This window comes from Aptenodytes forsteri, unplaced genomic scaffold (genome assembly GCF_000699145.1).
Source record: "Aptenodytes forsteri isolate BGI_AS27 unplaced genomic scaffold, ASM69914v1 Scaffold46, whole genome shotgun sequence".
In the NCBI taxonomy this organism is placed as follows: domain Eukaryota; kingdom Metazoa; phylum Chordata; class Aves; order Sphenisciformes; family Spheniscidae; genus Aptenodytes; species Aptenodytes forsteri.
In genome coordinates, this window is record NW_008794774.1 from 332,038 (window position 1) to 345,062 (window position 13,025).

The window sequence follows — 13,025 nt, forward strand, 5'->3', positions numbered from 1 at the left end:
CTGGTGATTATGCATGGTCGGCCCCGGGCCGGTGGTCGGAGCCCTTCGTTCGGAGGCCGTCGAGCGGGCAGCGAGCCCTCCTGCATCTCTCCTTCGGTTGATGTCCCCGCTGTCCCCCGCCTAGGCTAGAGTAAGCTGAGAGCCCGCTTCTCGGGAAGAGGGAAATCTACAGCCATGTATTTTCTCAGCGGCTGGCCCAAGCGGCTGTTGTGTCCTCTGGAGTCCCTGGAGCAACCTCTTCACATCCAGACGGATCCCCAGAGAGCTTTCTTCGCAGTGTTATCCCCATCTGAGCTAAGCATCTGGTACTGCAGAGTGAGTATCCATCCTCCTGTTAGCCCTCAGACCCCGCTCTCCCAGCTGAAAAGCCCTCTCATCTGTAAAATGTTTTTTTCGTTCCTGTTCCAGAAAGAGTTGTAAAATTTGGGACTAAAGCTTACAGATTACTTCATCAGTTGTGAATCAGAGTGTTTAAGCCACGATGTTTACTGATAGCAATGTAGTGTTAAGAAAATACATAAGATCAGTCTCCTTGGAGTTAACACCAGTTATTCCTGAAAATGAGACTTCTAACCAACTTTTTTTTTTTTTTGCTTTGACTTTAAATAGCGCTGAAGCTTAAGATAAAGAGTGTTTGTAGCAATGCTTTTTTTGCAAATATGCTTCATGTCTTCTGCCTTCATATGTTCTGTGTTTTATATAAAAGAACATATGAATGTAGGAGATATGAAACATTTTTTATAAAACACAGAACAGACTATAACATTCTGTGTAATGATATAACACAGAAGTTCACAAACTTTTATGAAAAGTTTAAAAGTTTTGTGGCCCTAAACAGAAGAATTGTCATGGCTTTTGCATGGAAGTTGCTGCTCTAGCAACATCCAGTTTGCGACTACGTGAATAATTGACATTAAATGCCTTGCTTTTAATTCGCTTTGAATTAGTGTAGTAACAAAAATGCTGTTTGTCAGTTTGATTTGATGCAGTCAGTGAAACAGCTGTGATATTGACTTCAAATTTTGATGCTGGATCCTTTTAAATACTGCCTAGATTAGACCCTAAATCTGTCTATAAATATCGCCAACTCCAGATAATTTATAGAGTTCAGCTCAGATTACAGGAGAAAACTAACAATCCACTTTTAGAAAGCTGGTACTGAAAGGTATCAAATGACAGTCATAGCCTTAAAATCTTGTTTTAAATTATGCTGAGATTTCATCACTTTACCTTGTGTTGTGCTCTGCATGGTTAGTTAGTTCCTGGGTGGGGTGCTGATGCTGTTTTTTTAACCTGTATGAGTATCCCACTAGGACATACCAGCCCAGTAACTATGCTGTGTGAACATCATCATGTGGCCTCTTTTCTTAGTTTTGTGGCACATAGTGTAGATAAAGTGTATGCCCTTCTAGGTTTTGCCAGTTGTTAAACCTATAGTTGTAGTCTGTCAACAGAGCACAACTGATCTTCTTTTCCAGGAAAATACATAAAAAAAGAACAGGCTTGTAGAATGCTTCTCAAGATGTGCCCCATGGTCTAGAATGTAGTTTACTTTATGGTCTGTTCCTGAGGATGACGTTCATTAACTTACATGCTTGGACTTGTTTTGACATGTTAAATGTTGTGTAACTGGCTACAGACAGAGCACTGAAAGAATTCACTCGATGCAGAAAAGTTGAGTGAACTTACAGGTCATTAAAATTTTTTTAATACATTTTAATTCAGTATGTAATGGGTGCTTTTGAGGAAGGTGCTGACTTTGCCAGGCTTGATCACTGACTGATCTTAGACTAAAAAGTATGTTACAATCTCACCATCTCTGTGGACATCTGGCTGTTAGCAAAATCCTGTAAGACAGAGGTTTCTGTTAAGGGCATTTTTTAAGAGAATCTCTTGCATTATTTTTATGCATATAGCTGGGGTTTTGGGTGGGGGTTTTTTTGTTTTGTTTTTTTTGGTTTTGTTTTTTGTTTTTGAAGGTGAAGCTTAAAATCATATGTTGGACTTTTATAAAACAAACTAAAATTATTGCATTGTAGAAAATATTTTCATTTGTCAGAAGTATCTTCTTTGGAGCAAGGCTAAGTTCTGGTCAGGTTGAACTAATTCAATTGCTTGAATTAGAAAAGCCTTCAGGCTAATGTTCTTGTTAAGACTTATTACTATCTCAGCTATATATGAAAGGTTTCATGTAAGTATGAGGTCATGAGGCTGGTGAAGTTCTGTTTTGAATTCTTCAAGAACAGGGGGCTGTTTGAAATACTTCCAGGCCTGTGAATTTACATTCAGCATGTGTATTTTTCAAGTGAGGTGGTAATGTTTAAAGCTCCTTTTCACCTACCGTTTGCTAAGAACTAATGGAACTAAGGAAAGTTTATCCCAAAGTGTGGATTGTTTTCTGGTTTGGAAACAATATAGGTATTAGGATTAGAAACTGGGATAAATGGTGTAGGTAAAAACATATGGAATTCTGTTAATGTTTTTGAGCCAAGAAGTCCTTGACTATATTTTACATGTTGTTTTTTAGGGAGAGATTGGGTTGTGGATAGAAAAGACCACTGATCAGTGGTGAACGTTTTTGATCATGCACCAGTATTGGTGAAACATTTTTGAGCATGCACCCCCAATATGTGTACATTTATTTATTTATGAATTATATGCATGTGCTACTGTACTAGTATGCACATTATCAAGCATACACAACATAGAAATTAAAAAACAGAGTAGAATAGAACAGACTATTTCAGTTGGAAGGGACCTACAATGATCATCTAGTCCAACTGCCTGCTTCAGGGCTGAACAAAAGTTAAAGCATGTTGTTAAGGGCATTGTCCAAATGCCTCTTAAACACTGTCAGGCTTGGGGCATCGAGCACCTCTCGAGGAAGCTGTCACCAAAAAGAACTGTCGTGGTTTAACCTCAGCCAGCAACTGAACACCACACAGCCGCTCGCTCACTCTCACCTCTACCCCAGTGGGATGGGGGAGAGAATTGGAAGAGTGAAAGTGAGAAAACTCATGGGTTGAGATAAGAACAGTTTAATAATTGAAATAAAATAAAGTAAAATAGTAGTAGTAGTAATAATAATAATAAAAGAATATACAAAGCAAGTGATGCACGATTGCAATTGCTCGCCACCCGCCAACCGATGCCCAGCCAGTCCCCGAGCAGCGGCCCCCCCGGCCAGCTTTCCCCAGTTTATGTACTGAGCATGACGTCACATGGTATGGAATGTCCCTTTGGCCAGTTTGGGTCAGCTGTCCTGGCTGTGCCCCCTCCCAGCTTCTTGTGCACCTCCAGCCTTCTCAGTCGGTAGAGCCAACGACTAAAACATCAGTGTGTTACCAACATTATTCTCATCCTAAATCCAAAACACAGCACTGTACCAGCTACTAGGAAGAAAATTAACTCTATCTCAACCAAAACCAGGACAGACGCCTGTCCCAGGGTTTGAAAAGAAAAAAAAAAAGAATGAGGTAAAGCTGAAATAAACACATTTTAAAATTTTTAGTTTCTTTTATTTATTAATGGTACAAAAAATATTTTCTTCTTGCACTCCAATGGGTTGTATTAAATGCGTCCCACTTTGGAGGCCACTGTTCGAAGTATTTTTCTTAAATCAGAAGAAATTTTTGGCTTAGGTACCTCAGAAGATTCCTTGATACTAAGAGCCAGCGAAACTGTTTTCGTTGACGGCATTGGAAGGCTTGTCAGTGTTTTCATTCTGGTAATGTTAAGTACTTGGATGCTTGAAATGAGAAACTTCAATTCATGTAAGAAACTTTCTGAAATGCTAAAATGAGGTACTTGATGTTTAATAGATTGACTTGGGAACTAAAGGTGAGGTTTCACAAGGCAGCTATGCAGTCCTAAGTGTCATGATCTTTCCTGCTTGCACCTGTATTTTAGTGGCTCTTATGGTGGACTAGTGATGGCTTTTACAGGGTTGTTCAGCTTGCTGAACAAATAGAAGCCTGTTTTTTTCAGCTCATGAAGGGATCAAAGGAGCGTTGTACTTGGCTGGTTGAGAGTGTTACTCGTTTAACAGTAGTGGCTTTTAATTTTAAATTGGTTTGGTTATCTCATGAAATAAGAGCTTGAGGCAGTACAGGGAATTCTAGATATTCACCCCCAGGGTTCTAGATATTAAGGGAAGATGTATGCAACTGAGGAAGGAGGTGTGATGGATGAGTGGAATTCCCCCGTAAGTGTTGAAGAGTGAATTGGGTGCAACAAGAATAGTCTGATGATGTAGTTGTATGTATAAATATAGTTCAGTATTTCCTTTCTTTAATCTTAACAAACTTGTGGCAATGAGAGGAATACATACTGGCCTTGAATATTTAATGAAAACTCTTGGAGGTTGTTGGACTATCTGCTCTGACTCTGCCAGTCAAAACCAGTTTTGTAAGTTCTTTAAAGCCAAGAATAGCTTGTCCCAAGTACTCATTTTGAGGAGAATTTCTTAATTAACTAGGTGCTTATCAGCTTATGATTTACATCTGCCCTTGTTTTTAAACTTTCCTGTTTTTTTGTGATGATCTGATGTTGAATCGGATCACCCAAATGAACTATAAGCTTATGGGAAAGCATGCATGTCAGAATCCTAGATTGTCAAATAATCTATATTCATTCTGAATGCTGAATAAGTCTATATTCAGACAGCTCTCATAACTCACTCTTACGTGCTTTTCAGTCTCTAGCTGTTGCAGTATTAGAGTCGAACTCGATTCGTACTTTAAATCTAAGCATACACATTATTTAAACAAATAGGACAAAACAGGGGACTGCGCTTGTTAGAGAAGTGATCTCCGTAACCTGGAATTTTGGCATGCTATAAAAGGACTTACTTGTGACACCAGTGCTTATAGTTCATATGATATATGAATAAATATATTTTAAAAATACGCAGTTGTTTTTGTAATCTTTTTTATTACAGTTGGCCATTAAAAGAAAAAAAATATTATGTTTTCACCATGCTTTCAGAATTATGCTTTCATCCCAGAAGCGTAAGCAGAATAATTTACTGAATTACTGTATGTGGCCTTTTCCTAGATAGGATTAGATACAATCTTTGTAGCATTTTTATCTGAAATTTGATTGCAAAATAGACAACAGATGTCTTGATAACGATGTAAGTGGTTGTGTATTGTAAACAATATGACACAGATAGCATCAATGCAAACTAAGATGCCATGCCTCTTCTGCTGTGTTTTTTCCTTAGTAATTTAACCCGAGATGCTAACCTCTTACTGACACCCATCAGTAGTAGTCTGAGAAGGCCATTTCTTTTCGTAAGTCAATAACAGTAACAGTTGTGCTGTTGCTTCTATTATAAAGATGTATTTGTGGTTACATAATTAAAGAAATGGGAAATAGCTGTTAGACTGATGCATTTATCATGTGAAATGTAAAATTGTCATGTGAATATTCAGTAGGCCTTACCAGGTTTTCAGTGTCTCCTGTATTAATATAAAATAGATGACCGCTGAAAGACATCTCAGAAGTACTTGGATGAAGAGAAAAGCATCCTCAGTTATGAGTTTTGACTGTCCAATTAGTTGCACATAACAGAGTCATCTGCCAGTGTGAGATCAGAGATGAGGTTAGAGAGTCTATTCTCCATCACACACGGTTCCATTTAATCCAAATTTAACCACTTGGCAATTCATGGGGCTGAGGAGCAGCAAAGGTCTATAGAATACGGCCTTTCTTATTGGCAACATTTTTGAGGAGTAGGTTAATTGAAAACTTTCACTTGGGAGAGGCAGTGATTGACAGTTCTGATGCACTTTGGTTTTTTGGACTCTTTCACAGTAGCTTACATGAAGCACTGTATTGGGAGCTGTGTCTGCTGTGTTTGTTGGATGGATGCTCTGCTGATTCTAGGCTTTCCAGCTGCTTTTAAAACTGAATTAAAGGAGTTATGTTTTTATAATTAACCCTGCTTTTAGAAATACTTTTATCACCACCTTGTATCTCTATTACCGACAAAATGGCTTTTTGTTGTCTATCTTTTTTTTTTTTCCCCCTGGTGCTTACTAATGAATTTTCCTCTTCCTTATGCATGCATGCATGCTTTTCTTTTTTCCATCTAACCTTTCTGGTTTATTAGTTTATAAACCTACAAAGCTTCAGCCTTTAAAGTGGAGCACAGACCATCTAATGACAAAATAAAGTGCACAGCGTCACCAGGCTTTTGTTCTGTTTTCTCCCAGCCTTGTCTTTGTCATTTAGATCGTAAGCTCATCAGAACAGCGTGGTTTTGATTTTTGTCTTGTGCCTGCAGCCTAATGAAGAGTTGAAGCATTTGTCTTGTGAAACTAAACAGAACATTAGTGTTTTTGAAAGAAATTGCCTCTTGATTCTAAATGAGATTAATTTTTGATGTCTAGAATACTAAATTGTTAGGGGATGAGAATATTAGGATTTTAACAACTATCTGCAGCCATGAAGGTTCTTGTATTAATGTCACATTAAAAAGCCCAAACCCATACATAATACCATGTTGTCAGCTGCTAATACTGTTGCATGCTCTCAGCAAATACAAGAATCTTCTTTCTAGACATAACAGTTGTGAAAAGACTGCTAGTCTTCCAGATATTCAGTGTCTGAAAGCTATAATTAAATGTAAAAAATTCTTTGGAAAGTAAATTAGTAATAGTGAATTGGTGGCATTAAAGATGAGAATCCTTTAAAAGAGAGAAGGAAGTATTAAGGACTGTGAAATTTACTTGGGTTTAAAATTCAAGTTACTTTGGATTTATAGTTACAATAAAAAGAGCAAAATAAAAAATGGAGTTCCCAGCTGAACATGTTGGCTGTGGTTAGGCTAGGCAAAACATTCAGAACTTCTCAATGTTCTTGGGTATTATTTGGGCAGAAATAATTGGATTCAGTGCAGCTTTATCAGTATTTAAAAAAAAATCATTTAACTTTTTGCAGTACATAAGAATTTGAGTATGACTATATCAGCTGCTTGATGCAACATTCTTAGAATTTAAGCAAGGGTATGATTTTGCTATTCATATTTAATACAGATATAATAACTACTGTTTTGTTTTGCATAAAAATTATGGGAGTGCTGGTGTCTTACAGGACCATCCACAGGCCTGAGCAAGAGTATTGCTTCACATTTTTAGTAATTTTTTGGGTGACTATAAATGACATTGTTCCTGTCTTGCTCCCTTTCCTTCTGGGTTCAAGTGAATTAATAGTTAGAGACCAACTAAAAATAAAAGAGCACTAAGAAGTTTCAATGTCTGAATGCATACATGCTGTTAGGTGTTTCCTTCTGAAACCTAGTCCAGTAGTTTTCCATTGTATTTGCTGACTTAACTTCTTAAATCCCCTATATGCACAGTTTGTCATTAACCTGCAGCAGTCAAACCACAGAATCCAAATTAAGGAAAACTCATTTTTTCATTTTATATTCTGTCAAACAAACAATGATTGTACCTCTCTCCAATTGGTTAACATATTGGGTTTTTTTAAGCCCTTTAACATCTTGGTTAGGACAGACACTTGCTCCTATGAGGGCTGCTGTTCAAGTCTGTACTACTTGTCCTGTTGAAAGACAGCCTGTACAGAGCAGCATTCATGTCTTAGTTTAGGGTTTAAATGTCTGCTTGATTTGCATTTACATCAAATGTGGTAGAATGTTTGTATTTAGAGAAGTGAAGTGATAATACCCCGTGTCTAAGCTTGCTGAGAGAATTTGCTGCAGGGTTTGTATATCTTGATAGATTTCTTCATAAAAGCTACTTTATATGGTTCAGTATTCTGAGACTCATAGTTATCCCTTAAAAAAGGGAAATGGGAAAGATGCTGTATTTGGTCAGGTAGAATTAAGTAAAATAGTAACAATTTTAAATTATTTCACCATGGGTTTGGTTTTGTGTGGTGTTTTGTGTTTTTTTTTTTTTAAATTGTTTGCTTAGGTATTTTGTCCTGATTTTGATGCAGAGCTCTTCTTTCTTAGCGGAAAGTCCAAAGGAATTCTTAATGTACAACAACAACTGATAATGAAACAAAAGTGAGTTTTAAAGTAGTTTGGGTTAGATGTCTTTTGCTCATGAAGCTAGCTTGCTACCTTACTGTTTTATAAATAGTGCAATTCCTCTATTTCAGTATTGGTCATCCAAAACACATTTGCTTTCAGCTGTCTCTTGTGAATGTTGTCATAATCTCACATCATGTTTTATGCTAGAAAGGCATTGTTGAGAAATGTAAAGATTTCGGAGTAAGAGCTCCTGTGGAAAGTGCTCTTGTGAAAAGGTAGCCAAGGTAGCTGAATGAAGTACAAGAAGGGAAGGAGATAAAGTATATTTAACTGTGGGAACAAGAAGTTCTGTTTCTTTCTTTTCAGTAGCATTAACTAGAGCACTGGAGAATTTGTTTACTCTTTAGTAATGATACTACTATATTCTTTTTAAGGTTATCTTTCCCTTTTTTTTTTTCTGTATATTTAATGGGAACAAGAAGTTCTGTTTCTTTCTTTTTTTTTTTTTCACCTTTTTTGTTATCCTGTGAGCATCCACCTCCACTGTTCTGTTCGTAAGTGAGTGGCAGCTTCTGTGCCTGACCTTACATTCCTTCTGAGAGGCAGCATGCTTTTCACCTTTTTTGTTATCCTGTGAGCATCCACCTCCACTGTTCTGTTCGTAAGTGAGTGGCAGCTTCTGTTTTGCCTGACCTTACATTCCTTCTGAGAGGCAAAATGTACTATATCAAAATAGATTTTCTCTGCAGCAGATTGTAAAATGCCAGATATGCTTCTTACCTATTTTGGGAAGCTTTTGCTAGTTTTAAGTTGCAAATTGGGTAAAGACTTGCTTACTCAGTTCTTTCTTCCTTAGTCTTCTGTTCCTTCTTCCTTAAAAACTGAAGGTGTTTATTTTTGTTTGGTAGACAAATTATTTTTTTTCAAACAACTCTTCATTTGCTAGGTCACTTGCTATGTTTCTGGAATCACCAGTTTCTCCAAAAGCTGTGGCTCTACCATTAATACTTCAGCAGCGTGCATGTTTCATTAGTTGTGCTTAACTAGAGTTCTTATAATTTTAGTAGCTGCATACAGAAGTATGAAGAGGGAAAAAAGCATGTTTTCATGAAGCTGATGTGGAGAGTGGTTTTTCCAACAGAAAAAAAATTAAAGATTTAGAGAAAATTCTGTGTAATAGAATTTAAACCCCTACTGTTTCTGTACAGGCTGAGTTAAATATCTAAAACTAACCAGAGAAAAGTATTGTACTAACTACGTCCTTATTTTTGTTAAAATGTGTGTTTAATGGCTTGCTCTACTTGGGCCAAGTAATTAAAATTAGGCTGAAATACTCCTGTTTATAGAACATGCTCCTGTGCCATTATACATCCTCGGTCACTTCAGATGTAATAAATGACTTCAGATGTAAAATGACAATTTCCTTCTCTTGCATGAGCACAGCAGGATATTGTGCTGCCCTTCTAGCTTCGTTCACCTTGTAGAGGTTCACACTTTTGTGGGAAGCTTGTAAGCAGGGGTATAAAGTTTGTATGTTAGGGTTTCCTCACATATGGAATAATGTTTTTGAGTTGTGGAGTATGTGGAAATAAATTGTATCAGTGAAATTTTTACGGCTTAACCATTAGCTAGGTAGCCTTTGTGACCTATTGAATTAGAAGTGGGTCTGCTTTCTAATAAGAAAAGAAGCTACTTAAACTGCAAAAAGATAAAAATGATTGCTTGCACTCTTAATGTTAACTCCTTTAGTCCTCACTGTAAGGCACAAAGTGAGATCAGTCTAGAAATCAATTTGTATAAATTTTATAGGTGCTGTGTATACAGAATGTTATTCCAGGTTCTAAGGTGTAATAGCAGCTTTCTCATGAATAAATGTCACAAGAACATTATAGTATAAATACTGTCATTATGTTCTGTAAAAGTAGCAATATAGAATATAGTTGTGCATTACTGAACTTCTAAAATTTTTTTTGTCTGCTGCTAAAATGCTTGAAGCACAGAAGTGCTTTAAGATCGGTCTCCAAATCTGCACTAATGATGCAGATTATGAAGATTGTACTGTCACAAGGCACTTTTTCTCTGGATACCTGAGGCACTTAAGGTGGGTCTAAGCCAAGCAGTGAAAGGCTGTGTAGTTCATGAGAACAATCAGTAAGAATCTGTTAAGAATGATTAGTTATCTATTTAATGTTAGATAATTTGATTTGCAAATATTTGCAAAAGAAGCCACATGAATTGAAAAAGCTGGTGTAAATAGTTCTTAGGGTAAAGATTAGTTCGCCTGTTATACTTTATAGTATAAATATTTAACTTTATTTTTGATAATTCAGTTCTGTGTGAGTGTGAAATTTAAGTAATAATGCTGTTGATAGGATGCAAAGTCATACTATGAATTTACCAAGGCCAAGACTGCCTGTGTAACATTAATTCAGCTTCTTATTTATATGTAAGGTGAAAACATTTGATTACTTCGTTTCATACTATTTTTCCTTTTAAACTAATTTGTTCGTAACTCTACTTTTTCTTAAGGGAAGTGGAAGCAACTGATTCCAAATATGATGGTAGTAGATACCCACTGAATTCTGGGGTAGCAGACACCCATGTGATTTCTGGGTAGAATTAATGTTTTTAGATTTGTTGTACCAGCTTCTGCCGTTTGAGCAAGTAAACTAACTAAGAACAATAGTAAGTTGCCATCACCTGTGGTCCTAGTGGTGGATGACAAGCTTTGCCAAGCAGTTTCATGATTACTTTCAGCAAAAAGAGTGATTCCTGTTTAGCCTTTTGGTTCCCTTCCAGGGGCTGGAGAAATGTGCTCTTTTTGGTACAGAGTTTGCTGCTATAACTCTGAAGAAAAATTGGCATTGATAAAGCTAGGGAGAGCATCTGCTACGGAGATGAGGGGAAACTTCTTTTACAAAAAGAAAAGTGTAGCTTGTTTAATTTAACTGAAGGCTGAGGAAGTACAGTTGTCATCTAACTAATATATATGCACATATTTCTCTGTCCCCACCTCCCACTGGTGGAGGGTAGCAGAAGGGGGAATACCTATCTAAGCTGAAAGCTATTATTGGTTCAAGAGCAAGAAAGTACAAAAAGTTCTTAAATATGTTTAAGGAGAAAGAATGTTTTTAAGCACTGGAGCGAGGAAGGGTAACTTTTCATTAGATTTTTGTGTTACAGCTCTCAACTGCTTTCGTGAAAGGGAATGAAGATATAGTGCCTATGGTAGCATTGTCTGGGCTTCATGACCCCAAAGCTCTTCTCCATTCCCAGGAGGAAAGGTGCTAATGGGTGCATCTCATCATATGCAAAATCTTTTCAGCAAACTGTAGAGGTGGATTTTCTGCACAATTTCTGGCAACCTGTTCTTGAAGAGATATAAAACAGATTTCCTGATTATCATTCTCTTTAATACAATGGCCCATCCATTTAGTAGAAACTAAGCAAATAGTTTGTACCAAATACTCTATAGACTATTTCATCCTAGTTAATTTAACAGTCCTTTCATTATAGGAGCCTGTTTGAGATGCTTTTGTTCATCTTAAGCATTAGTCACACTTTGTCTAACTTGAAACTACTTCTGTATTCTGTAATGACTCCTTTCTGGGCAAATTAAGTATTCTATTTAAATATCCTGGGTTTGAAAGAGTGAGATTAGGAATGACACTGTGGCAGGAGTTCTGCATAAACTCCCTTTAAAAGGACCATTGTGTAATGCATTGTCAAATATGTGCTAATTTTTTAACCTCCGTCTTCAAGGGAAACATGTTGTTGCTGTTAAGAAAACATAGTTGTTGACATTTGTATCACTATAGAAGAAACATCCCATTCCTTCTAGATATGAGATGTAATTTTTTTTTTTTCTCTCCAGCCCAGTGTATTAATCGTAAGCTACAAGGAACTATCAAAAGCAGCTTCTCAGTTTGGATCTTATAAGCAAGCAGAATGGCGGCCTGACAGCACCATGATAGCTGTTTCAGTAAGTAGGGTTTTTACTTCTTACTGTGGTTAAACTATTTCAAAGAGAGTTCTGTATTACCAATTTCTGTGCGTATACAAACTTGCAGATTGTATATACATTTAATTGATATTTATCTTGTGAAAATATATAATAGTACCAAGGTTTTTTTGGATGACAGAAGCTTCCTTTAGTAGTTTTCATTAATTTTTTCCTCTGAAGAATGAACTGCAGTTCTTTGTATTAAAATAATGTTTAGATGTATTGGTGAGAGGTGATCCAGCATCTCATTACTTTAGTAATCTGGTCACAAAGAATAAGGGAATTTAAAGACATGTGAACGAAAGAAATAGTTGAGGAGTTAGGTGACATAAGCATATTTAGCTTGATAAATAGGGTTTACAGATGTTCCAGAAAGGTGGGGTCTTAAGAGGATGAAACTGTGGCTTTATTAAGGTGCAGTATCTTTTGGTGATTAAAAAAAAAATTGCAAGACACTGAGAACACAGAAATAAGGGCAGTGATAGGTGATACATAGACTCTTCTGTTAAGAGTCTTAAAGGTAAAGATGAGATCTTGTCTCACATGGAAATAAAATCTTGTTTTGCAGCTGGTGCTGTGCTTACAGCAGTAAAGTGGACTATTTCAGCACCAACATTTAAAAATTCGAGGTGTGAGGTAGACACAACAAAGGTGGGAGTAGAGTTTATAGGAGTCAGAATATTGGATAATACTCTTGGTGACTTTTGGTCAGGTCTTACGTTAGGACCAGGTCTTAAACTGGGAAGTTTCTTTTTCTAGCTTTTAAAATCAAGGCTATTGTATTTAAGATTTTCTTGTGAGAAGGTGCAGAGGAAAAGAATGAAATCATTAAAATTCCCCATGAGAAGTTGATTATATGGAATTACAAACTCGATAACAACTACTGTATTGTTGGTACACTGACTTAGAATCATAGAATCATTGAGGTTGGAAAAGACCTCTAAGATCATCGAGTCCAACCGTCAACCCAACACCACCATGTCCACTAAACCATGTCCCTAAGTGCCTAAGCCACACGTC

General features: G+C 36.8%; 1 protein-coding gene across 1 annotated transcript in view; it reads left to right on the forward strand.

The window, feature by feature from the left end:
- The first annotated feature begins 130 nt into the window (after positions 1 to 130).
- RIC1 (RIC1 homolog, RAB6A GEF complex partner 1) overlaps positions 131 to 13,025 on the forward strand; it is a 54,410-nt gene continuing 41,515 nt past the window's right edge. Inside the window, exons 1-2 of the mRNA XM_009274262.2 lie at positions 131 to 315; positions 11,877 to 11,984. Coding sequence (XP_009272537.1) covers positions 175 to 315; positions 11,877 to 11,984 — 249 coding nt within the window. The 5' untranslated portion in view covers positions 131 to 174. The remainder of the gene's footprint in view (positions 316 to 11,876; positions 11,985 to 13,025) is intronic.